The sequence below is a fragment of the Drosophila willistoni genome, assembly GCF_018902025.1.
Source record: "Drosophila willistoni isolate 14030-0811.24 chromosome XL unlocalized genomic scaffold, UCI_dwil_1.1 Seg141, whole genome shotgun sequence".
NCBI lineage: Eukaryota > Metazoa > Arthropoda > Insecta > Diptera > Drosophilidae > Drosophila > Drosophila willistoni.
The window spans coordinates 8,189,094-8,216,149 of record NW_025814052.1 but is presented as its reverse complement, the minus strand read 5'-3'; the positions used below and the strand labels follow the sequence as shown (position 1 = coordinate 8,216,149).

The following is a 27,056-nucleotide window of genomic DNA, read 5'->3' as shown; positions in this document are numbered from 1 at the left end:
TTTGCCACGACTCTTGGGATCTTGAGATTCGGAATGTGAAATCTGTTCCATACTTAAGCTAGACTTTTCGATATTATATTTAATTTTTAGCACAAATATATAAGCCGATTTCTACATAAGCTTAAAATGCATTTAAAACTGTGTGGATGGAAAAAGGCCAACGCAAGTTTTGCACAGCTTTTTGCCAATGCACCACAAAAAGATATAATGAAAAATCATTTGAAAATCGATTTCGACAAAATACTTACATATATAATGGCATGAAGAGAAGTTTAAGTTATTATTAGAGTCGGACAAAAAAGACAGAGTATCAAAGTAAAAAGGAAAATAATATACATATACTCTAACTCTCTCCCCTATATATATATATACATACAGATAAATGTATCTCTCTCTATAAAAATATAGTTATATATACATATACATGTATATATATATATATCTGTATTCTCAGTATATATAACTCCATACATATATGCCTATATAAACTGTGTATAACTGTGAAGCCATTGACAAGAAACCAAAAGAAAAGAAGTAAATGAATTATAAGTATTTAAGATGATCTGTATTTTTGTAAGCATATAATATTTAAAAAGATGAAGGCGACGGTGATGATGATGATGATGATTATGTAGTAGAAGAAGAACAACAACAACAAGATGATAAGGAGGAATGAACTTACTATGTACCGTAATTTTGCGAGCTGTTTAAACAAAAATAAGTATTAATTTGCTCAAAATCAATATAAATATATATACACACATGATATATGTATGTATATTAAACACTAAAAACAAAACAAAAAAAAAAACGCTATATACAAATAGAAAGAACTCAGCTTGATCAAGGTATATATACCTCCTATATATATAGAAAAAGTATTGCAAATATATATATACATATTTTTTTTGTGTATGTTTTTGTTTTTAAGTTAAGTTCAAATCAGAGACAGATCTAGGAATGCAAACTGGAGAAAAAGTTGCCCCCAAAAGTATGCAAAAGTTAATTTATTTAACTGCTTATTGCATACTTTAGATGACAAAAATTGATCTTTTCTCATCCTCTATATACTGTCAGTTCAATCCTTCATATACATACATATGTGTAAACAATATTGATATTTATATAGGTTAATATAGGATTGTTTTGGGTGTTTGAAATCTTTGTAACCAATATATAGAGAATTGACATTTCGTGTATGTATTCAGTTCGCAAATAACGAAATACAAACAATTGTAAAACGTTTTTGAAAAACCTCCTGGAACAAGATCTTCTGTGTCCTTTTCTCGAAATTTCTAGTCTACCAAATAGATCGGCGGATTCCAATTCCATATCTTAAAATACAATAAGTAAATTTTTAAAGGTCTCTCCAGGTCTGAAATCGATCGACAATTCCACTTCCCGTACAACTATATATTCTATAAATGTTTAAAACTAAGTTGCAAAAAAAATAAAATAAAATAAATAAAAAGGTTAAGGAAATCTACAAAAAATATTAAGTCCATTAAGCATTAAAAGACACACACGTAAAGACATCCATATATGCATAAAATAAGGGGTTCTATATGGGAACCCGAATCTGTGGCATATATAATTATTAATATATACAAGAAAAGGAATAACACACACACACTATATTGAATGTTTTTTGCTTGTTAAAGTGAATAATAAAGAAAACAAAAAAAAAAAAGATGTATTCAATTTATGTAAATCTATTTCTAAATTGGGTTTATTTATGTAGTCTTTGACTGCTGTTGCTCTTGAATCAGTTTATCGCGTTTGTTTTGCTGAGATGACATACGATTATGAACGAATGTTTGAAAATTTTGTTCTTCTAAATCCGTTTTGCCATCATCTTCCATATCCTCCGTATCGTTCTGTTCAACATTTTGTGGCACCAGTCCTGGGGCCATGAGGAATACGCTGTTATCGTTTTGATTTGGCGTCGGGTCTTTTAGATCCAAACCCAATTGAATTACAGAGCCAGCTTCATCCGTATTGCTAGCTGGCGGTTGCTGCTGTTCGGCTAGACGCTCTGTTCGCATCTTCTCATAGACTGGCCTATAGTCCTTGTCATATTCCACAACCAAATTGAGTAAATGTTTAATGAGCTGCGCAAAACCCACTCCGGTCTTAGCAGAGACTCCACAGGTGGTTAGATTCTCATAGAAGGTGTCTAATGTGAGAGACATGGTACGTGTTAGATTGTTGACAAAACTTTGCTCCTGTTCCAACGCATCTTGATAAGCCTCAAAGTCGGTCATCCACTCTTGGACAAAACTGCAATCCTTAAGGTCAATCTGAAAAAACCAAAAAAAAGAATCGTAAAAAAAAAAATCTTTCAGTCGTTCCAGGAAACTCACCTTATTGAGAGCCACAAGGAAAGGCAATCTCGTCTTGTATAATATGGAACAGGCGTAGAGCATATTGGACATAAATGTGGTGGGACATGCCGATCTAACCACATCCATTACATAGACAATTATCGTTGGGAACATGGTGGCCAATCCTTCGGTGATAATGTTACCCGATGCCGACCAAGTGAATACCTCAATTTGTCCAGGTGTGTCAATAATACACCATTTGTGTCCACGTTCGCCAGCTCGTCGCACCAGTTCAGCAAATTTGGCCATTTTGGTGGTGAACATGTTCAATGCGGTGACAATTCCGCCATTAGGGCCCAATTGATATTGCTTCATTACCTCCTTATAGTTGACTGTGTCGCGTATATCGATATGGGCTGCATAGGGCACCTCTCGGCAGGCAGGATCCAGATTAACCACATACGGATTGAAGCCCCCTTGGCTCGAATGTTCGATCAGGCTGCGGGTGAAGGTGGTTTTGCCGGAGCCGGCCATTCCCAGGACTATAATGCAAACAGGAGCATCGCGTATGCCTTCGGTAATAGACAATCCTTCCAAATTGATGTCAACGGCAGATGTTGATGCTTTGGCACTTTCCGCCATGGCTCTAATCCGTACTTTCAAGAGTTGTTGAAATATGTTTTATTTTGGTCGGCAAACGTGTGCGCGAAACAAATAATTTGATCTCTGGTCACACTTTTAGCTTAAAAAAGGCTACAAATTTACTTAAATTGTTTTGCGATAATATATTATTGAATTAATTGGCAATACAATTAATTAGAAGTGTTTTTTTTTCTAAAACGAAATTATATTAACATCATTTTAAATTTGGTTAATTTGGGCTCTTGCCCAATATTAGCTATTATCTACACAGTTTTTACATACATCTTACTATCTACATGTGATGCAGCCCTAGCTAATTGGAACATGAAAATTCAAAATAAACAAAATTTAAACCAGAAATGGAAACTCGCTTGGAAGTCCGTTTAAAAGAGCCCAACCCTTTATTCACAAAATGGCTTCAACGCTGGCTCGAACAAGCCGAGAAACATAATCAAAAATCGCAATATAAGCTCCGTCAAGCTTTGGAGGCGTTAAAAACTTATCCATTGCCACTCTACAGCGGGCGAGAGTGTGCTATATTACGGGGCTTTGGTAAGAATCTATGCCAGATGATAGACAATGAGATTGCCAAGCAACAAGAGAATCAAGTGAGTCAAGGGGGTCAAGCACAGGACTATCAAGAGGAAGTCGAAAAGGTAGTCAAAGAGGTGCAAAAGAAGCAGCAGCAGAAACAACCAAAGGAAAAGAAATTAACTAAGAAGCAGCGTGAGGAGCTGGAGGCTCTGGAAGAGCGGACACGACTAGTCGAGATGCCCAGCGGTAGTTTTAGTATTAAACTGTTGGTGGATATCAAAGAAACCAGTGGCAAGAACAAAAAGGTATTAGATCAAACCAGATCGTATTTGGAATCGTTGCAAGTCCAGCACGAAGTGCGTCGCTTAACAGTGGGAGATTTCCTTTGGCTGGCCCAAGATTCGCAGGGCAATGAACTTGTTCTACCCTATATTGTGGAACGCAAACGAATGGATGATCTGGCCTCCAGTATACGTGATGGACGATTTCATGAGCAAAAGCATCGGCTAAAACAATGCGGCATACCCAATCTGATCTATTTAATCGAAGATTATGGCCAAAATGAGCATTTAGGCTTACCCATGGATAGTCTAAAGCAAGCCTGGACAAATGCCAAAATTCAAAACAATATACAAATCATTAGAACCGAAAATCACTATAGATCCATGTTATATTTGTCCAATCTCACGAAGCATTTAACGCAACTGTTTGCCTCCAAAGAGCTTTACAGTGTAATGGAGAAGAGTTGTGACCAATTCAATCCCATCAACGATGTACGTGTGGGACTATTGAAGTTTCGTTCCCTCTACGAGGATTCATCGCGCAGTGCCAGCCTTACCGTACGTGAGGTTTTCCTGCAACAGTTACTGCAATTGCATTCACTTTCCCTGGAGCGGGCCTTGGCCATTGTCGAGATGTATCCAACGCCTCGTCTACTGATCGATGCCTTTGAGGAAACACAAGATCCAAATCTATTGGCCAGCTTGCCATGTGGCCCATTGGCACGTCCATTGGGTGCAAAATTGAGTACATTATTGTATGAGTTTTATTTTAGTGATTTTTAATTTGGGACATATCTAAAATTTTATATACATATTTATAAGGAGATATACATACATACATATATATAGGTATAGTATATAGATATATATATAGTAAATTGATTTATAATATACACACATAAGATTAATCAGCAATACTCTTTTGTTTTTAAATGTCGATCATTTCGATGTTGTTTGTGTTATTGTTATTGAAATGAACTTTAAATATTACGAAAATGCCGAATGGCCAAATCGACGGGCAAATCGAAATCAAATTTGGTTAGAGCATCAATAGACCGTAGGGAATCACGGAAGCCAGTGCGTGCCACATAACTACTGGAGTTGTAATATATATCGATTAACTCATTGCAACTGAGTATCAAATTTAGCCATTCCACCAATAGATGAGAGCTGTGTGTGGGTGTAATTGGATAATTATGATTTTCATCTTTATTAATTGCAGATACTCACTTAAGTCCCGCACATACAAATGCCTTGAAATGTGCATTATAGCTGCGTTTATAGGGACGATGCATTGTCAGGATCATACCGATGGCACTCAGAAGACTCTGTTTGGCTGTCACTGCCTGGGCATCGACAATATCCAATTGGAAGCTCTGTGATAGTTTACGGGCCGGCGTATTATTATACTCATCGCCGTTCTTGAGGTGATAATACTCCAATATCAGTTCCCAGGCATGCATGGGTCTACCCAGACCAAGGAATTGCTGCTGATCGGACGATGATAGTGCTGATCCACCTAACGACGACGATGATGATGATGCTAGTGGCGTTACACGATGCTGTAGTATACTTGGATGGAGGCAACGCATGAATGGCACCATCAAACTGGAAGCTGCCGATTCGGCTGGTATCCTTAGGCCATGCTGGATCAATTGCTGCAATGTGCGAGCGAAATTCTTACGCACCACCGTAGTCAGTTCACGGCCAATGGTGGCTATCGAATCACCGCGCATATGCACAATACGACGACCCAATGACTTGTCCTTGGTCCACTCGAATTGGTCATAGTGATTGGCCTCTTCATCAGAGTCGGAGGAGACAGTGCCTGGGGAATAGGGTGTCAGTTCGTGGCCACTGATATTGGCGGCCACAGCGCGTCTACAACGCGGTGGAATTGTGGTTAGAGCTCCTGTCTGTGATGTTATGGGGCAGCCTGATGAGCTGGATGCTTGTTGCTGCTGGTGCTGCTGCTGTTGCTGGCGTAAAGCCCTCTTAATGTTGGCCAACTTTTCGCGATCACAAGTGAGTGTGGCTGCTAAGGCGGCTACTTCTTGAATATCCACCTCCAACTGAGCACGAAGATCACTGAAAACGAGTAAGAACTGCTATTAAAAGTCCTTCAATCTCTAAAATGATCTCCACTTACCCCCAATGGTTGCCCTTGTGCGTCTTTTTCAGTGAATTCTGTTGAAAGTCATCTTGCCGCTTGGCGAAATGTGTGCTGGCAAACATTTGCATTAGGAGCGAAGCCTTGTCCAATAATCCATGAGCCTTGCTATGAAGGCTCTCCCGGGCCTCCGAGTTGCTTAGTGCTGCCGTTGCCGATGTTGTGGTTGTCGCTGCGCTGCTGCTACCAGTGTTGGAGGCAGTTAATCTAGAGCCACCTGCTGGCTTCTGGATCTGCTGCGATCTCGCCGTCTGCTTGGCCGCATAGCTATTGTAGGCTCCAGTCAGTAGTTTCAATTTGTCGCCACCCGCTGCATCGCATTGCAGGAAGGCAATGAAACGTTCCAGATCGGTTATTTGTGTCTTCAGTTGGGCCACCAGTTGCTCTTTCATTTTCAGCGGTCCGACAAACTCACCAATGGCATTATCTACCTGATGCCTCAGCTGTTCAGTACTTAATGAAGGCAAATCCTGTTGCTCTACCTGAAGATTTAGCTTGGAGCGCAACTCGTCGAGTATGAACTTTTGCTTTTCGAGTAGTATCTGTTGGGGCAAAATACCGGGAGCTCCAGCCTCATAGGCCAACTGTTCGAGTTCAGTTAGTTGGGATTTCAATTGTTCAATCAATTGGCCATCCGGCGGCGGAGGTGGTGAGATTGGTGTCCTCGCTGTGGATCCATCCACTCCCACTGATTCATCGTCATTGTACTCCAGTCCGCCATTCTTGTTCGATTCATCTTCTCTATTGTTTTGTCCTGCCGCCGCCGCCTCTGGAATGCCCTGAAATGCAAAATCCTCCAGATCCCGCAACAGCTGATCACGTTCGTCTGTGGGAGCTTCGACAATTTGACGAACTCTCAACTGGACATGGGCGAAATGTGATGTCAGGGCCAATAGGGAGCTAGTCAAGAGCTCCTGTTCGTCCTCAATGCTGCGCAAACGAGCCAATTCACTTGCATTCTCCGTTAACGAATCAACATTGGCTAATGTTGCTCCCGTGGCTGTTGTTGTTGTCACCAATAATTCCTTGTCATTCAGGACATTGGCCTCCAGCTCACAATCGACACCCGAACTGGCGCTATTCGCATCATCGTAGTTGGCACCCAATGGGGACCAACGTTCCTCTGGATATGCCTGACTATCGACACTTTCAGCGTCGCAGCTGCTCGTCGTGGGATGACCTTCTGCCAGTTTCAGCTGCTCCCTTTCCGTTTCCTCATCCATTTCCATATGGAAGAATTATGTACCTAACTAACTAACTAACTGACTGATTTTTAGGTCGAGTTTTCGAAACTCTTGTCTTGTTTTCTTGCTCACCTGAATTCGCCTTACTGCCTGGTCAATGGGGAAAAATCAATCAGTCAGCCAGCTGGCGTAGTTCTTCACGGGGTTGTTACATACATACATACACTCATATGTGTGCCACGTTGGTTATATTGGATTCGATTAGCTCTGGCTTGACCTGATGAGATGATGAGCGCTCAGCGACAGCCTCTGACACACTGACTTTGCGGGAGAGAATTGAGAGAAAAAGGAATCGAAACAGTTGTTTGGCTATAACAGGAGCTTTTCCATTCATGATACGACATGGTTGCCAAAAACTTTTTCCTCTAAGGGTTGCTCGGAGCTTTGGAATACAACTTTTAAGCCCTAGGGGTAGGTATTTGGAAAAGCACTGTTCATAACCAAAAGCTCAAAGCTAACAAGATGTGGAAGGACTTTTGAAAAAGCTACCAAAGTGACATAAATAACAGGAGCAATATGATCTTGGAAAACCCCAGTGCCGGATCAAGTCAAAGCGGGGCATGTAGCAATTTTCCTTTAACGTAATCAAATTAAAGATATGTAAAATGTTTTAATATATAATTGCCTAACTTTCAGGTTAACTTAAACTTTTTAAATAATATGGAGTATCAATATACTGAAAATCGTAATCTATTTCTTAGAAAATTGACCAAAATGTTAGCCTTTGAAGCTTTAATGAAAATTAAAAGAAAAAGTTTAGACATGAAAACAATAAAAAACTGAAGGTATGAATCTTAGCAATCTATTAAAACTTCGTAGAGTTATGGATTGGCAATGTTAATAGTTTTTTGAAAATTTTTCAATATAAACTTTTGGTGAACTTGTTTTCTTTTCTTGGACTCGTCTTTCGTTAATTGCTAATAATTTTTTAAAAGTTATTTCTCAGTTTAATCGCAATGTGTCATATTTTATAAAGTTATCGAACATTTAGAAGAGTAAAATAATTAATTTCAACTCCATTTTTTAGAGAAAATTAAAAAAAATAATAGTGTTAGAGATTTAAATGGAAATTAAAAGATAACTTTTTAAATAAACAAATTAAGACATAATTTTTAAAAACATATTAAAAAACTGACAGAATGACAGATTGGCAATATAAAAAATGTTGTTTTCAGACCGTTTAGATAAAAGTAAAAGTATATAAATAAGATCCATAATACAGATTCCCTTTGGTAACTTGGGTCAAAATTCACAGGGTTTGAGTGAAAATTGATATCAAAACTCAACAATGATGAGAAATACTCATACAAAACTTGTCCCAAAAAGTGTCCCAAGAAGCGTATCCTTACAACGTCCCAAAATAAAAGGCAAAGGGGAAAAGCGTTCGTCATATGACCTACATTCTCGAGTAACTTGTATTCCCCTTTGATTCAATTCAGTTGGAGTGAAATGCCATTGAGTGGGATGATAGTGGGTGATGAGAGAGATAAGCCAGTGACTCCCGTGACGATGCGGTATTCGAAATCTTATCACTTTGACTGATAAGCTAAAGTCAGAAGATTTCAATACCCTTACCCAATGACGGTCATTTTGGGGTCAAGTAGGAGAGCGAGAAAGAGAGAAGAAACACGTTTTTTTATAGCTTATATACAATTATATTTATTAAAACACAAACACACAGATAAAACAAAAAAAAAAAAAACAAAAATTGATTCAATACGCTGTCTATTTGGGTGTAAAGTTATGTTTGCCACCATCGATGGGGAATAGTGCTCCGGTGGTGAAACTAGCCTTGGAGCTAGCCAAAAATGCCACCGCTTCAGCCACTTCAAAGACATCGCCAACTCGTCCCATGGGATGTGAATTGATGGCACGCTGCACTGTCGCCTGATATTCATCACCAACAATGCCCACAGCGGAATGAATGTTGGTCACCACGAATCCTGGATTGACCGAGTTGACCCTCACACCCTTGGGTGCCATCTCAAGAGCAACGATTTTTGTAAACTGATCTAGAGCGGCCTTCGAGACGCCATAACTGAGGGCACCGGCAAACGGACGTATTCCAGCACAGCTGCTTACATTGACCACAGCTCCCTTGGTCTTCAATAGATGTGGGATGGTTGCCTTTGTTAGCAGAATAACTCCACGCACATTTGTATTGAGGACAGCATCGAATGCCTCAATGTCCAATGTTTCTATACCGCCAACACCCAAAATGCCAGCATTGTTAACCAAGACATCGATGCGGCCAAATTTATCAAGGGTTTTCTTAACAATCACATCGGCATCCTTGGTCACATCGGCTGTCACAATTTGTACCTTAATGCCGGCAAATTTCTCCAGCAAAGTCTTTTGAGTGGCCTCCAAATTGGCCACATTGCGACCCACCAATGACAATTGGGCACCTTCACGTGCCAATACCTGGGCAATGGCTGCTCCAATGCCGCTGCTGGCTCCAGTCACAATAACCACCTTGCCGCTGAGACTCATCTTGAGGGACTACTTGCTTGTCGCTTGCCAAATGGAATATTTATAAGCCACAAAATGCCAGAGAACCAGCTGCTAAAAGAGAGAGAGAGTGACAGAGTGAGAACGGCGAGTAAACCTGATAAGATAGCCCCCCCAGTACTACTTACCAACATACCCACCTACATACATCTATCTACCAATCTACCTCTCATGCAGTGACGTCACGTTAAAACCTGTTGCAACGTTTTTGGAACGTCCCGGTACTCTACGATTCTTTATCATTGTTCTAGCATCGCATTAGCCTCGTTTCTTGTAATAGACAAAAAAGAACAGAAAAAAGAGACACAAACAGAAACAGAAAAACAAAATGGAAACACAAAAGTTTTTAATTAAAACTTTTCCAACAAATCTGCTAAATCATTCTCCAAGATAGTGTGTAACTGAGACAAGCCTCCCCAGAAGCCTTTCGCCTTGTCAGATAATTAACACTTTCCATTTGTTGTTGGTCTTTTAATTTTTTTTGGGCTTTTCCACATCAAAAGATAATGGGATACGATATATGATTATGCTTAAGTAACTCAAACATTATCACTAGCTAGAACAATGTCTAACAATGGTAACCACACTAAATGGACATTTGCTAGCCTAGTTGGAATGATTGAAGAGCTCAGACAGTTATATAATCTATAGAAATATTCTAATCTAAACCAGACTGCGTCAACAAGACAACAGGGCTGCAAACATATTAAACGAATAGGAATCTATAGTATATAGTGTTTCTATTTCAATGATTTTCTAGTTTAAGTTTTTCTAAACTTATTGCGATCTTTTTGGATTTGTTCGTTTCGTTGAGCTGTAATTCTCAACTAGTTGAAGAAGAAATGTGCCCAATGAACTTGAAGCTATATGTAGATATTTTACACAAATTATAAAGTATGCTGATCATTTTATACCCTTATATGTATAAAGGGTATATTCATTTTGTGCGACGCATCGATAATATAATATTGCTATAAACTTCTAAACTGTAAAGTGGAAGAAAATGCATATAGACTTCTATATACTGCATGGGTTATACATATATATCGGACTCAGCCGGATCGGATCACTATGTCATCAATTTTCTTAATAACTATGGTTTATTCAAAGATATTTTCAAAAAATTAAATAACTTTCAATTTAATATATCTATTAATGATTGTGCCAAATTTGATCAGGATTAGATGGCTATATCATATAACTCTGATAGGAACGATCGGTTAACAAATAATTTTGGTCATAAAAATTTGTCTCTAATGGCTTTATCATCAAACTTTGTAATTAACTTACGTATATGTATAATAATCTATAAATCTGTAAATTTATTTCAGAATCCGATAGCTAAATGGCATGGAATACTTTGGCCTAAGTTTAACGTTTTAGAAGGCAGAGTATCATCCATTCTAAAAATGTATTTTTTTATGATCCATTATATTGAATTTTGGAAAACTATTTCAGCGACGTCAAGTATGGTAAAGAAGAAAGTTTGAATAATTTAACGATTATAGATATAATCTAATTCGAAAAATAAGAGTTCTTTATATATTCTCCTGAATTAAAGCAGCTTTATTGATTAAACATTAATCCTTCAAGAAATTCGTTATCCTGATTGTATTTACTAGCTTAAGAGTTAAAAAATCGTTTGTTTCATGTGGAAAGACATTTTCAATTTCATCGCCTGTGGTGGATTCTCAGAAACTTATATGAAGGACATTTTGTTTCCCAAAAATATGATTAATATGATTATGATTAATTGCGATATCGAAGACCAATCTTCCCTCTGAAATAACAAGTTTCGCCCCTGAAATTTGCACCTAGATGCGCCACTGCTTTTAAGATGACCCTCAAGTGACTTCCTAAGGTTAAATATGTGTATGAATGGTCTGTGTGTGTGTGTGTGTGTGTGTATTCCCACTTCTGTTGGAATCTATAGGTCAATTGCTTTATTGACGGCTGGCCAGTAAATCTCTTAGATAGAAATAAAGTAGACATAGTTAATAGAATGAACTTTGTTGCAACGAAATTTTTCCCTCAAGTGTCATTTTGCATATTTACCATTAAATCTATATCGTTCACTCGCACTCAATTACTTTGTTGCTTGATTGCCGACTCTGCTACATATCGATGGCAAGCTATGGCCATTAATATCTATCACTTTGTAGTAATAGGAATAGTACAAGGTCTAAATGTCGAGGGTGTGTGAAGAGGGCGAGATGTCAGCAGTAAAAGGGCAAAAGCTCCCCTGTACTTACTCTCTACCCACAGACATACTACATATGTTACCCCAATTACCCATTACCTTTTGATCAAACAATATAAGTATGCTACAAATATGTGCATGGGTTGTATAGATATTGTATGTTGAAAGTTCTCAATATCAATTTGCTTTGTGCAGAGGACAGAGCAGAGAAAGGGGCTGGGATGCCTTGCAATGTGTGTATCCTGATTAGCTTGGCTTTTGCTCTATATTATCAAGCCATTTCATTCTTACTTTGAGAAAGAGAATACTCTTCAATTCACAATTTTTTTTGTTTTTTTTTCTGCAGTTAACTTTTCACACACACAAACACACACACACACACACACACACACACACACACACACACACCCACACCTTATGCATTCATGTTTCCTTTAGTGCGTCTTTTTCTTCTTTTTTCTCTCCCAAGACTGTTTGTTTCTTGAATTTTGCATTTGCATTTTTGCATTTCTCCAAGCACTGAGTGCAGTTTAGAGACAGACAGAGAGAGAGAGAAAGAGAGATAGATAGAGAGACCCAGAGAGAAACAGCTGGAATTGATAAGTGCAATTACAGAGTGTCAGAGCAATGTTGGAGTACTTAGTTTATGGAAATTGATGAAAGTGGAATTCATGTAATTGACAAGCAGATGAAAATTGCATACAAATTGCTTAATCCTAGAAAACGAGATGGAAGCAAAGTGAATCAACAATAAATTAACTTTTAATTTAAACAAAAAAATAATAAAAAAAAAACAATGGCAAACAAAAACGAGTGTCGGCTAAAAACTAAACTAAAACTTTGGTATTTTTTCGTATTTTGCTTTTTTGTACGTCGTTTCCCCATTTCATTTCAATGCCGCTTTATTCTTCAGTGGCAAAAAGGCAGCCATGAGGCAACCAGCTAAAAATAAAAAACAAACAATGCAATTAGTTGAACAGAAGGGAGAGAAAATAGTAAGTCCCACTACTCACATAACATAAAAAGGCTGATCATAAAGAAGGGCGGTATACAGCCCAAGCCCATGAGTGCTGGAAAGAATATATTGCCCAACAGTGAGCCCAAGCGACCGAACATCATTTCCAGTGAGACAATCATAGTGCTGCAATGGAGGAAAATGTTTAAAAATGTGGTTATAATTGGAATTAAGTATTAACTATCGAATCAACGAATTTTATAAAAATTGGACTTAAAATGACCGAGTTATGCATAGAAACATTGAATATGGCCAAGTGCTACGCTAAGAAGCTGTTAAGTGCAAGGGAGAAGGTATGCATGTAATACTTAGACCTACGAAGTACCGTATTCTGGTTTATCCAGTGTATTCCGGATGGCATTTTCATAATTTCGTTACATTTAAAATGATATATAAGAATTTATAACCACGGAAATTCAAAATTATCTGTCGTATGTGGATTCATTTGCCTCAAATTAGCACATAGTTGAAGGAAGAAATGAGATTTTAATGTTTAGTTTAATAACAAACAACCAAATATGTATGTATGTATATACTATATAGAATCGATGGGTGAATAAATCACAAAAAATATAATTCGGCTGTTCAAGTTAATTCAAGTTTTTCTGTATGTTTTACAGAAGAAGAAACGAATTTGTTCAAGATATAAACGTGGCTTAATTGAAGGATAAAAAGATTTCGTGAACCCATATTTTGCTCATTCATTCAAAACTTACCGCAATGATGTGGGAAATAAATTTACGGATGCACTTATCACAGAAGTTCCTGATATACTGCCCATGGTGACAAAGAGTGAGGCCAGGGCCACTGTGGTGGCAGCTGAATTCGACCAATACAAGCCAATGGAACAGCAGCCGGCACAGAAGAGACACAGTGCTGGAATAGAAATTGAATATTAGCTTGTTGGATTAATAATAATAGTCGCACAAACACAGAGAGTAACACTCACTTAATATACGTTTAACGCCAACCAAATTCACCAGAAATCCAGCCAACATATAGGATACAAGTCCGGCAGCAGACACAATTAAATTGTTGGAATAAGTTGCTGCACTCACATTCACTGTGCACTCCATATCCGAACCCGCTAAAGAGGCTGCCTCCAATTGGCATTGTGTGCGATTCACACTATATTCCAATATGGTGCACATGCTCGTTTCATGGAATTCGTCCTCTTGTTGGGCGGCCAGACCCTCGTATTCATTGATGGAGGCAAATAGTTGTGGTAACCAGAGGCGCATAGTATTTTGCCTGGATGCGAAGATAAAATAAAACATGCTTATACCTACAGGTATTGTATCCAATGAAAATCAATTGAACTTACCCTAATAATACACAAAAGTTGAGCAAATATACCCATAATGACAGACCTAAATACGGTTTGGTGAACAATGGACGCAACTGTGTGAATCCTGAACGTAAAGAACTTGCTTTCGGATCCTTTTCACTGATATTTTCATTCTTATTGTTGCCCAATTCTGGATCTTGTTCAATGGTGGAAACTTCATTTTCATTGGATAATTTAATCTCAATATCTTTTGATTTCTCAGAGTTATCAACTGGCTTGTCCTGAGTGGTACTATCGGTCAACTCATTGGCCAATAACTTGATCTAAAACGAAATTCATTTTAAATCATCTTTCTCTAAACATAATTTAGTTACTTTACTTACTGGATAGTCATTGCGGGATTTGTGCGTATTTAGGGCATAAATGAATTTAAATGCTTCCATTGCCTCGGCATTTCGCCCTTTCGACATTAGAAATTTGGGGCTCTCGGGAAAGAAGGGGAATAGTATGAAACTCAATATGCTGGGAGTTGCTGTTATGGCAACGAAAACTTGCCATGTATGCACTGTGCGCAGGAGAGAGAGAAATTACATTTTGCATTGTTAAAATCAAGTAAATTCAAATGAGTTGAAATATAAAACAGGTGGTATGATATATCTATGGCCAACAGGTCGTATGAATGGTAAAATTGTCTAGCCTCGCTTATCATTTTAAAGTTCAACAGACGTTTGACTCCTCTTACGCAGTTGTGCCATTAAAGAGCTTAAAGTATTATTAAGAGTTTGTGTTTATGAATTGGTTTACTGATTGGCTCAGTCCTTTATGGGCATGGCGCATGGGGCCCTAACTATATCTAGCTGACTGGAAGCCATCTGTTGCTATCAGTGTGCCATTCGCACATGCCTCTTTTAATCTAATAATGAACAACATTTACTCAATGAATGTACGTGTATGTATGCTTTCAGTACGCTTTATGAAAACTTGTCGTGTGGCACTTACATGATAGTCCGAAAATTTTAATATCCCAATTATAGGGTAGAATGAGCATGGCCAAACATGGCAGCGATAGAGTGGCCAATGAGAACATAATGCCAACCATCATCATGATACGTTGTCGATGCCGACGGCCATGCAACTCGGTTAGATAGGTCATTAGGACGGCAAATGGACCACTCATACTGGTAAAATGATTAAAGCATCTGTGTATTATTACATGATCCGGTCTAAAATGATTTTGAACTTACCAAAAGCCTCCCAAATATTTGAATATCATCAGCGGTATAACACTCTGACTGAAGGCGCCGCCAAGAACACATATCGAATCGGCGATATAGCCAACGACTAACAAATTTCGTCTACCCTTTATATCGGCCAGATAGCCCCATAATACGGCCGAGCTAATCATGCCAGCATAAGTGACGGCATTCAATATACCCTTATCCAGTAAACTTAATTTCAAATCACATTCGGCACTTGGTAGTATATATGACATGGTCGATGTCTCGTACACTGTGCCCATGGCAGCTGGTAATCCTGCCACTAATAATAATATGTTGAACATGCCAAATCCAGCCGCATCGATGGCAGTTTCAAAGTCAGCTGGGGTCAGTTGTGCAATTTCCGTTTTATCATCCGTCGTTTCCGTTGATTGTTGTTTCGTTTGCTCCTTGCCATGGTCCGTTAGAGTGCCAATTGGCAACTCTTTGGGCAGACTATCCTTTAGATTTTGGCTCATCCTTTTGTTATGTTATCTTTAGAGATCTTTAAAATCAAATCGCTGACATCGAATCACTCGGTATGTGCTTGTCTCGGGGCAATTGTACGCTAACTGAACGCTACCAGTATCAGCTTGCTCTATATCTTGATGGCGTTGCCCACCGAGAATGATCTTAAATCAGTCCAAGTCCAAGTGGGAAAGCAAATTGTTTGTTGATTTTAATTCTCAAACAAAACAAAAAAAAAAACAAATCCCAACGCATTTTAATATATTTCTTACTTACAGACTTTTGACGACTGAAACTATACCCTATAAAGTAAGTCAAACAAGAATGACGAAAAAAAATCATAATCAATTAAAAATTGCATTTAAATTTTGGGTGATTCTACAGTGATAGCTATGAATTTAGAAAAAATAAATGTTGTGGAATAAACTAATTTAAATATATAGAATAAAACTATGCGAATTCTCAATCGTTGTTAGAGCCCATCGCATTATCAAAATAGCCTAGTTTTTAGCCTCGTTTACTACGAATAAAATAACTATAATATACCTTTTTTTTCTTCTCGTTTTTATAAGACGTCTATGATTATGATGATGATGCTAAGGAAGCCATAAAGGTTGCGGGCCCCCCATTATATAGCGGCATACAGATATACGATCACTCTGCTTACGACTGGGCCTCTGGCCACACGAATGATGGCTGCCTGCTTGACAGTGGTTTTATGGTAGATCATGATGTTATTTCGGTTTTGCATTGTGATGATGACGACATTGGTGAATCTATGGGTTAGTAGCTAATCTCAATGATTTATATGCCTGGTAACGAAATCAACGTATATACACCAATTACAATATGACTAAGAAGTACCCAGAAAATCGGTTATGAGTATTTCCTATTTGGAATATATGTACATAGGTATTTGGTACTTTTTTCATGAAGGATAGATTATAAAGAATCCAACAACTTTTAAGTGTAAATGCTTAAGAAGATTGTTAGTTGTTGTAAGCTGGTATTGCATAAGATCATTATTGACCGGACGACTGGATCGTTTTGTTGGGTTGGTAGTGTTGTGAAATAAATGTTGAGTGATAGTTGGTGTTGAAAAATATCTTACAAGGGGTTCAGAAAGATATTCGGGATGCAATTGTGAGAGTTGGAAATTACAGTTTGAATTATCGAGTGGATGGTAAGTTTCTGCGATTAAATGTTACCAGTGTTGTTAAATATTGCAGATATCCTAATGATTGACAGTCATATTTATTTTGGTTGATTAATTTCAGTGTTGTATTAATTGGCAAGACGATACATTTTCCACAAATTACGAATAATGTTGAGTTTATTAGGGATTAATAGTGTTGTAAAATATCACATGAGATCTGTAAGCGGACAGGATGATTCGATTGTCCTTAGATCGTAATAGAAAGGGGTGACTATTGTTTATAGATCGAGGATTGCCAGTGTTGTTCAATGTTGAATTTTTGTTTATTAGTTGTTAGTCTTCGTTTCTTGTAGATGTAAGGTTCTTGTTAGATTATTACAATTTGTATTGCCATTCTATTTTTAAACGTTGTTTACTATAACTATGACGAAGGCTATTTTTGTATGTGGTACTGCGTTTTTAATAGCAAAACAAAATTTTCCATGCTGTGATTTGGTTTTTTGTTTTTGTTGTTTTTGGCTTTATTTTTTTGTTAATAATAATAATTTAATCAGCCTAAGCAAATTTTCTCACTCTATTATCTTAGTTAAACAGAAACAGAAAATAAAAACGGGCGAGAGAAAGAGAGAATGAGACGGGGCGAGAAAGAGATGGAGAAACGCGATTCCAAAGTTTTGCACTTTTTCATAGCAACAAAGTCGAGGTAAAAGTGTCGAAGAGAGTTAGTGAGGTGAATGAGTGCTCGGAAATGGTGGGAGTTAAGTTGAACTCAAGAAGTGGGTCGAATTGGGGTTGTGGGTGTGGGTGTGGGTGTGACTAGAGGAGGCAGTTAACAGTTTTGCATTTTGGACACCGTCACAAAACTTGGCGGCAACAACAACAGCAAGAACAAAAACAAATTGGACTTTTTGTTTATGTTTGTTAAAAGGCTTAATTTGTTGTACTTTCGGTCTAGGCAGGGCAAACATTATGAATGGTTGGATGACTGTTGTCTTATGAAAGAAAGAGAAAGATCCGGGGAGAGAGAGAAAGAGAGAGAGGGAGAGAAACAGGAAGAGGTAAATGGCGGGTGCGGAGTGTTTCAAATAACTTGATGCCACCACCGACGACCAGCCGCAACGAGCAGCCAGCAACCAGCAATCCGGCAAGTATTTGAGGTGTGTCTACCTAAATCAAGCTCAAACAATTTTAACTATTTGAATTGTTGTAGTCATTCCTCTCACTCTTTGGGCAAGAAAGATACACAGACGTATAAACATATGTATGTATGTATGTTCATTCTATAGACCAAAAGCATTATAATGTCCCATGCTACACCTTGTGAAAAATGTAATGTTCCATAGATTTAAGGATAAACATTAATTGAACATTGAACATGTTGACCATGTATCGATCAGACTTTGTTTCACAAAACCATGTTCTGAATAAAAAGTTTTGCAAAGTTTTTAACTAATTTGAGCAAAGATTGGTTCATCAAACGGTTTTTTGTGAAAATGAATTTTCCCCCGAAATATCTTGATCTTTATAGAATTTCTGGAAGTTTTGCACAAATCTTTTTGTTTTAATATTACAATCCTAGACTCTGATTAAAATTTTATAACAACTTACAATTCGAAAGATTAAAAAAGTGTTCTTGTGGTTCAAATTGAAGTTTTATTTATTCTTTTTTAAATTTTTTAAGCCTTTCAAAACTTAACGTCAAAATAACTCCCTGAAGAAGGTCTTCAAAGGAAATCGAAATATATTAAGAAGCCAAAAAGTGAAAAGCGTTGTGGGCTTTATTCATTGTGCTTGAGGTTAGATGAAAATGGAAAAGGCAGCTATAAACTTTAGTTTATTTTAATTCCTTTGCTTAGATACGAGATCTAAATTTAAATGTCTCCCTTATCCATAATTTTCAATTTTGTTTTAACTAAATTTTTATATAAAATTATAAAATTTGGTACACTTATACCTGCTTAGAGTATCTATCGGTCTACCAAGTTTCATACAAATCGGATAGAAAATAGCCAAGTTACGCGTATAAACGATTTAAGATAAGTGTACCAAAAGAGTAAAGTTGAGTGGGGCTAAAGTGTTCAAATACTAAGCGACCTCTTTCAACAAAAAATGTCAACGGGCCCTATGGCCAGTTCTGAATCAATCGTGGTGCATGTACCATAACAATAACCATCTATTGAAAACATTTATATCAACAAAAGAGACAAACAAAAAAATAACATCGATGCTTGTTTTGCATGTTATTCTTTTCCATCACTAAACGTAGCATCCATTTAGTTGTTATATTTGTTGTTGTTGTTGTTGAAAGTAAATTGTTAAATTGAAATAAAAGTTTAACGATCGAATGTATGCAAGATAAAGTTTTATCTTGAATCCACTTTGCAACTTGACGAACATTTTAAGTTGGGTGTATCACTGTGACGCCACATAAATACATAGTCCCACACGCTCACCACACACACACACGGCAGACACGGCAGACACGGCAGGCACCACGGCACTCAGCTGCTAACGACATGCCCAAGTAAATGTCAAACTAATGCCCAAACTCCACCACAGGAGCCAGAATGCCAACCGCCAGTTGCCAGTGCCAGCGCCAGTGCCATTGCCAGTGCCGACCCAATGCAGCCCAACTTAACCAAAACCATCAGCAAGCTATCGACAGCGACCATTGCCAACTCAATAATGCAATGTCCCTTATCGATGCTTTAAGTTTATGTATATGGTGGCTGGTAGGGGAAAGCAACTATGTATGTGTGTGTGTGTGTGTGGGTGTATGTATGTGTCTGTACGGAAACAACAAAGTTTTATGCCATTTATTGCATTTAACGCTTTCAACTAGGTACAGGAACAGGTATAGCTACAAGTGCAGGTGCAAAATGCACGAACGCACTGTGCACGGTGCACGGTTGCAATGAGCTTTGCACACATATCCACCTAACAGGTAGATAGCTACATGGGTTGGAGTGTGGATTCGTGTTGTGCCACACACATACACATACACATACATGGAGCGGGTGGCAGAGAGTGAGGATTTAATGCGTTGGTTATTAGCGAACAGCTTAGGGTAACCAGCATGGGGCTAAGCTGCAAATTGCATTGGCATTAAATAACCCAACAGCGAGCAGGGAGAGAAAAAATATCTAAATGAGGTATGTACGTTAATTTAGTGACCCGATTGAGTGATACCTTCCATAATAAAGGCGAGCTAGGATTAAATTGTGTATGATCTAGATCTCGTGGATGGAATAAAGGACAAGATTTCCCAATTGAATGATAATTTCTTTATGCGTCATTTGCTTAAATTGCTACACTGGAATCTTATACCCCGTTTCACTTTTCCAATGCTCTGTGAACAAACTCAAAATAAAATATGCTATACATTTTTAGTCTAAACAAAAAAGGATCTATGCACTGAACACAGGTTAAAAGAGACAAAAAAAAAAAGCAAAAACGCGTGAGGAAGATTAATGCAAAGTAAGAGTTAAAGATCTAAGGTCAATCTACGGGGTACCAGTATAGACTTAATACTAAAACTTATTGAGAATTACAACTAAATGAAGCGAAAAATAGACAGATAGAACTTACCAAATAAGATTGCACCAAGATAGATAGATTAGTTCAATTAAGTTTATTGGCATTGCTATTTTAACTTTGAACCACGTGGAGAAAAAGTAGAAAATCAGAAATCAAATTGTTCTTGTTCGGACTTAACCTTGTTCTTAACTAACAAGGGGGAACTTTTATGCCTTTACCCGAAAATTCACCAAAAATTTGCATTCTTTATAGCTTTTGTTCTCTAAGATAATCTTTGTCAGCTAGGTCAGGGATCTCGGGACTATAACTGACGTCGTTTATCTCTAAATTGTTCGTTCTTTCTCAATGTTGAGGGAATTTCACACACAAAGACACAATTTACAGTTATCCTTATATGCTGTAGACCAGAGTTTGTTCACAGGATATTAAATGAAAGCAAAGAGAAGACCTGTTTCATGTGGCAAAGTATGTGGATGGTGCACTGCGTTAGTCGCGACAATTAATCAATCCGTCAATCAGTTTGTTAGTGTCTCAGTGCGTCAGTCAGTCAGTCAGTCAGTCAAACTGACTGATTATAAGTAGAAATTAATTTGATAATGAAACCCGTGTAGATCAAACAACTGTGGCTAAGTACATTATGTTAACAAAGTGTTATGAAAGTGTCTGAAATTTCATTTAGCTGCAAAGCTTTGTTAAATTCATCTAGATGAACTGTTTCATTTTCTGTTCGAAATAAATTTGAGCAGAATTGTTTTTCCAAATAATAGAAAGTTATAACCCATGATACATATATATATATATGTATGTGTGTGTGTGTGTGTGTGGGGGGCAATTATTCTCTATTGTTGTTGTTGCTTTGGTATTTAAGACCCATTGGACTGAAGGTTTTTCGAAATCCTCTCAATCCCTCAGTGCAACTAAGTACCTACGGTTCGTTATATGCCCCTAGCATTTACTTGCTCTCTTTTAGCAGAAAGTGTGTGCGTTTCCAGCATTATTCCATTTCTTTCCTTTTTTTTGTTTTTCTATGTAGAGTTGAGTATGAAGGAGCCGCCTGTCATCGCTCTCAACGTAGCCTCTCGAACTCGTAACTTTGCGCTTAGTGGAGCTTAGGAAATGTGCTAGGAACCAGCTACATACATACATACATGCATACATGAATACATACGCACATATAGACCACATGTAGACCGGTCGTAACTCCTTGCCTCACTTCCACAAACATAACGGGGTAATAGCGGGTAATGTACGCTTTAAGCTAAGCACCAAGGAGGAACAGCATCCTGTCCTGGCCTGGCCTGGCCCTGGGCCCTGGTCATGGCCATGGCTAAGAACGCAATTTGCACGCACAAACAACGTGGCAGAGGCAATGGGAGTGGCAGTGGGAGTGGAAGTGGGAGTCGGATTGAGAGTGGGTTAGTACAGACGGAAATGGAGGTGGTTTTTGCTGCAACCACAGAGCTAAGCCGTGGCGCATGCTAAATCCTTTGTGCCTTTAATTTGTTATTGTATTGGCGTGCCAAAGCTTCAGCTCTGCCCACCGACCGATGCGTGTGTGTGTGTGTGTCAGGTTTTATAATACATACAAACGTTTATACATATAGCCGTGTTGTTGTCGTGCCCCGACAACCACATGGGGGCCAACTCTTGACGTTATGTTGTTGCCAACATTGCGTTCCGTTGGTCACCCATTCAAAACAAGAAACTGTGAAATTTTTTAGGGCCACCGAAAACAAAAAGCAAACAGCTGCATATATACATACGTATATACAACTACAACTCCTAACTATAGAACCCAGTGAGCTTACATCAACAACACAGATCTTACATATGTTGCGACATATACTGCCAGCCGAAGGCAGTTTATAGAGTTTTGCAATCCTTCAGGTTCCATTTCACATAAAGAATTTACATGGCACTTGAAGTGCAATTTGCTAATCAGCTTAAATTGATGACTCTATCTGTCTAACTTTTCAAAAACAAAACCAGTAAAGTACTTAATATTAACTAAACCGAAGTTAAAAGTGCATGTTAACTATGCTTTCTATGCTTTCTTCTTGACTATTTTATTTTATTGTGCTTTTAATATTCTTGGACTCTGGAAAATTTTAGTTACATATATTTATACTCGATCTGTTTGAAACATAGGTATATGATGGATAACTAAAAATGGAAAACCAGATGGAGTAGGAAGCCCTTCTCCTTACTATTTATGCAAGAGATATTTGAAAAAGCTTATAACCAATGTTTCCTACTATTAAATCTTTAAGACATAGCATTTTGTTCCAAGTAGAATGTAATTAATAACATTAATAAAGAGAACTACAGTAAAGGACAAACATTTAGCCGTTTTGTAAGAGTATAATTGCAAACAAAAAAAGAAGAGAACAAAAGGAATTTCACCTCATTAAATAATTAGAATATTCTTTTTGTTTTTATTTTTCTATGACAAAAAAAAACGATGAGTTTAAAATGGATTTTCCGCCACAATGGCTTTAAATTTCATTAAATAGTTTTTTAGTTTCATATCTTTCTTTGCCGATCTCAAATAAACAATTGTCCGGAAAAACAATTAATTGAAATGTCAAAAACTTTGAGAGCACAAAAAATGCATTAAACTCACCTCGGCTTTGTTTGTATGTCTATATTTATGCGTATATGTATGCGTGTGCATGGTTCTATGTATATACATACATTAACTACATACATTTTAGATGTTTGTCTGTAAGTCATGCCAAATGACAGGCGACAAAAGTGAAAAGTTTCAGTATATTCTTTCTACTCAAGAAAATAGGTGAAGGAATCTTTTAATGATTCGAAGACTTTTACCATTTAAAAGACATCTACAAGGATTATGAGAGTAACTTACTTAAAACTAATTTTAAAATTTTTATGGAAACTTGCATTAGTTGGTAATTTTTCTCATTCAAATATCAAACTAAAAACACTGTTTGTTTTTTCTTCTTGCTTTCATATTTATGTTCTTGAAGTCAAAGTCCTGTTTAGCTTAACAAAGTCGAAAGGCAACAGTTATTAGTCCTTGGATATTTCAGTGATGTGATTACCCATAGTAGAACTCCTAACTGAATAAAAGTATTTAGCTTAGCAAAAAATCTTATTAAACGGATAACTGACTGTACTTTCTTATGCAATAACAATGAAATAGGTTGTCAATATAAATTAGAGTTGTAAAATGTCATCAAAGATGAAAAATTTGAAAGGGAATATAAGATTCAAAGTTTTTTTAGTTGCTCTTTCAATTCATCACAATATAGGATTATTTGTCCTCCATCCAAACCAAAATTTAAATAAACGGCGGTTTGAAGGCTTTCATATTATTTACTTATTCATCAAAGTTGGTATTTGTATCTCCTTATCTCAGGGATCAGGACGAGAATTTGGATCGTATCGATCTCCACGATATTATATAAGCTATAGAAATGTACCGTTCTTTGGGACCTCAATCATCTAAGTGTGGCATTCGATATCGCCTTGACAATCAACTAACACTGAATCCAATTCTGAATGACAACCAACACATTAGACTTCGCAAGAGTTTCCATCCAATAGACTTGCCCTTTTGACCAGCGATGGACTGATGTGCTGAGTTACCAACAAAAAAGGATGAGGAAGAAAAAATCCTCTAAAATCCTTTAAGATTTTACAATTTTGTGTGTGTGTGCGCGCAAAATGATATTAATCCATTTCACTTTGTTCATATTTGTCGCCTGTCAGTTAACTGCGTTGCTCTTTTCCGCTTGTGTTTGTACGGCGTGTGAATGTGTGTGTGTGTATGAATGCATGTTTATCAGCTCATCTCTAATGAAACGTTATATTATGGGCTCTTTTTCTGCACACCCGGCCCCAAGCTTCTCTTGCTCTCTCACTTTTGGTCTATGCTTGACTAAACTTTTTGCCAACTGCCTGAGCATGGCATTGCCATCGTCGTCGTCGTCGTTGTCGTCACTGTCGCTGCCGCTGCCGCTGCCGCCACAGTTTTACCGTTAACCACCCACGCACATTTCACCATGCTCAGCTTCATTAGGTTGCGCAAATGAACACCAAGAGTAACGTAGCAGCAGCAGCAGCAACGGCAGCAGCAGCAGCAGCATCCTCGCTGGGAGCAGTGTGTGAACTTTAGCAGCTGCTGCTCTGCCTTTCTCCAAAGCGACGCAACGCAACTCAGCGCAGCGCAACGCAACGGAACATTTCCATCTCTTTTTAGTCTCTGACAGCGACAGCATTTGGTGTTTGGTGGTTTTCAACGTTTTTGGATGTTTTTGTTGCATTTTGTGGGTAAAATGTTGGTTCAGATCCAACTCCATACAAACTCATTCCACTTCGTTCCTCTTTCGCGTCCGTCCCTTCGGTCGAAAAACAGAAAATTGCAAACGCTTAACCCGCTGGCCGCAACATGAAACCGGTGAGAGTATGAGGTGTTGGTGGTCGGGTTTTGATATAGGTACAACCATGGGTACCGAGCTCGGACATGGGCAATGGTGGCTGGCAAGAGAGGGGCAGTAGGGGCAGGGGTACGCGGCGTCAGGGATGTTAGGCTTAAAAACAACTTTTGTAACCTCACTCGCCCAAACCCAAAGCGACCCCAACTCCTCAGCCCCTTTCCCATTCGTCCCGCATTTTGTGGTATTTGCAATCCGGCTTACTTAACGATTTTTCGGGGGCGATTTTAATCTTACAAAAAACAAAGTGCATCAAAGTTTTATATTCGCCTGATTAGAGTTTACTACGAGTACTACGACCAGAGCCGTCTAATTGTCCAAATTGCAGCAAATCTGGAGAGTAATAGCGGAAAGGGGACGGGTCAAAGCGGGTTAAAATAATGTGCAGGGACTTAGCCGTTTAAAGTTTACAGCAGATATTTTTGAGCAATTTTTATGGGGAGGCACATTTCTATACCCCCTACTCATAGAGGGTAAATGCGTGTATTAGGTTTGTAAAAAAAAAAAAACCAAAGATTAAGAAGAAAGTTATAGATAAAAAAGCTTTTGGGGAAATGGAATAAGTAGATTTACTGCACGGTAACTCAAAGTCGGTGATTGCAAACTTTTGGAAAGTTTTTCCAACAATTTATATAGTATGTTTTTAATATAGCATACTTTTTTGCGTTCGTTTTGTTTGAAAACTGAAAACTGGAAAATTTTGATAGGATTTTTGCGGTTTCATAAATAAAGCTCAATTGCATATTATTGGAAAATCCACAAGAGAAATATGCAAATAAAGAAACGATACGATTTTTATTGCTTTTAATTTCCATTCGATAGTCTAGTTGGGAGATTAGTAGCCAATTAGGATTTCCATTGTATGACACATGAAATTGTGACAGATTATAAGTGATTTGCAAACAATTGACCTAAATTGAAAACAATTTTTGCTAGTTATTTGCCATCAAAAACAAATATCTTCTTGTTTATAGCAAAAAACTTTTAGAATGTTTTGTGGCATAAATATATCCTTAAGGAAATATCTACTCTCATTTTTCTTGCTTTTCGTTAAGAAGGAATTTAAATTTTTTGTTTCCTTTTTTTTTTGGTTTTCCGTTGATTTTTATTGTTATTATTATTATTATTTTGGCCCAGCTTGGGTCATAAAATATTTGATTTGTTATGGAAATTGCATTTGGCGTAACAAAAAAAAAAAATATATATATATATAGATATATGTATATATATCTTTCGTTTTTTGGGCAAATTGTTTTTTCGTCTGACACATATTCTGAATATGTATATGTGGGATATGGTGTGTATGTGATTGTTGCTTTTTATGTGTCTTATTTTATATTTGTTGTGAAATTCAATATTTTTTTTTTTGTTGTTTCCTCGCACAAAATGCAATCAATGTCTTTTCCGGAGCCAAAGCAATGAGTTTTAATAAAATTACTGAAAGGCTGCTGCTGCAATTTGTTTAAACATTTGTGCAAACTATGCAGAAAAGTTCAGTTCTGTTTGTTTTTATGCAAATGACTTTCAATTTGAATTTTCTTTCTCGATTTGAATTCAAGCTTACCACCTAACCACTTTGCCTCTCATTGTTACTAGGTTCCCTTGATGACCCCGATTGGTACCCCATTTGGAATATATGTTCGCTTTGGTTGCTTGCTCGAGTTCACACTAAATAGTTTCTGGTGACCCCGACGACCACATAAATTTTTGAGAAAATTAACATATGTGGAAAGAAAGGATACTGTTGCTTCTACTACTCCTGCTGGTGCTGGTGGTGGTGGTGGTCAAGTTCAACATTCAATTAGAATACATTACACTGGCTCAGTGACATGCAAACATACATCTACATAAACTAGACTCAACTGTCTGTCTGTCCGTCTGTCTGTTTGTCTAACTGCCCTTGGCACATGACCTAAAGTGTAGATGAGGGGGCCTGTGTTCCCCCAAAAAACTTTTGGCCTCAGCAAAAT

General features: G+C 37.7%; 5 protein-coding genes across 9 annotated transcripts; 1 reads left to right on the top strand and 4 right to left on the bottom strand.

Annotated features, from left to right (window-relative positions):
- Positions 1-1,696: 1,696 nt before the first annotated feature.
- LOC6648900 (GPN-loop GTPase 1) lies at positions 1,697-3,049 on the bottom strand. Its single transcript, XM_002071744.4, has 2 exons — positions 2,364-3,049; positions 1,697-2,300 (listed from the first exon to the last, which is right to left on the bottom strand). Exons 1-2 carry the CDS (start codon positions 2,964-2,966, stop codon positions 1,734-1,736), a joined length of 1,170 nt encoding a protein of 389 aa, XP_002071780.1. The 5' UTR covers positions 2,967-3,049; the 3' UTR covers positions 1,697-1,733.
- Positions 3,050-3,285: 236 nt separating this feature from the next.
- On the top strand, positions 3,286-4,582 carry LOC6648899 (crossover junction endonuclease MUS81). Its single transcript, XM_002071743.3, has one exon. The coding sequence runs from the start codon at positions 3,326-3,328 to the stop codon at positions 4,562-4,564; it is 1,239 nt and encodes a 412-aa protein (XP_002071779.1). The 5' UTR covers positions 3,286-3,325; the 3' UTR covers positions 4,565-4,582.
- A 73-nt stretch (positions 4,583-4,655) lies between these two features.
- Positions 4,656-7,460, bottom strand: LOC6648898 (RUN domain-containing protein 1). 5 transcript variants are annotated; one of them, XM_023179190.2, is made up of 4 exons: positions 7,268-7,460; positions 5,931-7,217; positions 5,012-5,869; positions 4,656-4,951 (listed from the first exon to the last, which is right to left on the bottom strand). In XM_023179190.2, the coding sequence occupies exons 2-4, from the start codon at positions 7,178-7,180 to the stop codon at positions 4,762-4,764; spliced, it is 2,298 nt and encodes a 765-aa protein (XP_023034958.1). In that variant the 5' UTR covers positions 7,181-7,217; positions 7,268-7,460; the 3' UTR covers positions 4,656-4,761. The 5 variants fall into 5 exon arrangements, with proteins under 5 accessions (XP_023034958.1, XP_023034955.1, XP_023034956.1 ...); XM_023179187.2 differs by having other exon boundaries at positions 5,931-7,213; XM_023179188.2 differs by having other exon boundaries at positions 5,931-7,209.
- A 1,411-nt stretch (positions 7,461-8,871) lies between these two features.
- LOC6648897 (uncharacterized oxidoreductase TM_0325) lies at positions 8,872-9,707 on the bottom strand. Its single transcript, XM_002071741.4, has one exon. The coding sequence runs from the start codon at positions 9,686-9,688 to the stop codon at positions 8,921-8,923; it is 768 nt and encodes a 255-aa protein (XP_002071777.1). The 5' UTR covers positions 9,689-9,707; the 3' UTR covers positions 8,872-8,920.
- Positions 9,708-12,726: 3,019 nt separating this feature from the next.
- Positions 12,727-16,057, bottom strand: LOC6648896 (synaptic vesicle glycoprotein 2B). The gene is made up of 8 exons (XM_002071740.4): positions 15,454-16,057; positions 15,209-15,387; positions 14,593-14,774; positions 14,246-14,532; positions 13,871-14,172; positions 13,638-13,797; positions 12,920-13,047; positions 12,727-12,848 (listed from the first exon to the last, which is right to left on the bottom strand). Exons 1-8 carry the CDS (start codon positions 15,942-15,944, stop codon positions 12,793-12,795), a joined length of 1,785 nt encoding a protein of 594 aa, XP_002071776.1. The 5' UTR covers positions 15,945-16,057; the 3' UTR covers positions 12,727-12,792.
- Positions 16,058-27,056: the final 10,999 nt, after the last annotated feature.

Excerpts from the sequence above, each read along its gene's own strand:
- LOC6648900 (XM_002071744.4), bottom strand. The coding sequence starts at position 2,966 with ATGGCGGAAAGTGCCAAAGCATCAACATCTGCCGTTGACATCAATTTG. Across the intron at positions 2,301-2,363 it reads TCCTTGTGGCTCTCAATAAG|ATTGACCTTAAGGATTGCAG; the intron begins GTGAGTTTCCTG and ends TGGTTTTTTCAG.
- LOC6648899 (XM_002071743.3), top strand. The coding sequence starts at position 3,326 with ATGGAAACTCGCTTGGAAGTCCGTTTAAAAGAGCCCAACCCTTTATTC.
- LOC6648898 (XM_023179190.2), bottom strand. The coding sequence starts at position 7,180 with ATGGAAATGGATGAGGAAACGGAAAGGGAGCAGCTGAAACTGGCAGAA. Across the intron at positions 5,870-5,930 it reads CACAAGGGCAACCATTGGGG|TGATCTTCGTGCTCAGTTGG; the intron begins GTAAGTGGAGAT and ends ACTCGTTTTCAG. Across the intron at positions 4,952-5,011 it reads TTTGTATGTGCGGGACTTAA|CTCTCATCTATTGGTGGAAT; the intron begins GTGAGTATCTGC and ends ACCCACACACAG.
- LOC6648897 (XM_002071741.4), bottom strand. The coding sequence starts at position 9,688 with ATGAGTCTCAGCGGCAAGGTGGTTATTGTGACTGGAGCCAGCAGCGGC.
- LOC6648896 (XM_002071740.4), bottom strand. The coding sequence starts at position 15,944 with ATGAGCCAAAATCTAAAGGATAGTCTGCCCAAAGAGTTGCCAATTGGC. Across the intron at positions 14,533-14,592 it reads AATCCCGCAATGACTATCCA|ATCAAGTTATTGGCCAATGA; the intron begins GTAAGTAAAGTA and ends ATTTCGTTTTAG. Across the intron at positions 14,173-14,245 it reads AACTTTTGTGTATTATTAGG|GCAAAATACTATGCGCCTCT; the intron begins GTAAGTTCAATT and ends CTTCGCATCCAG.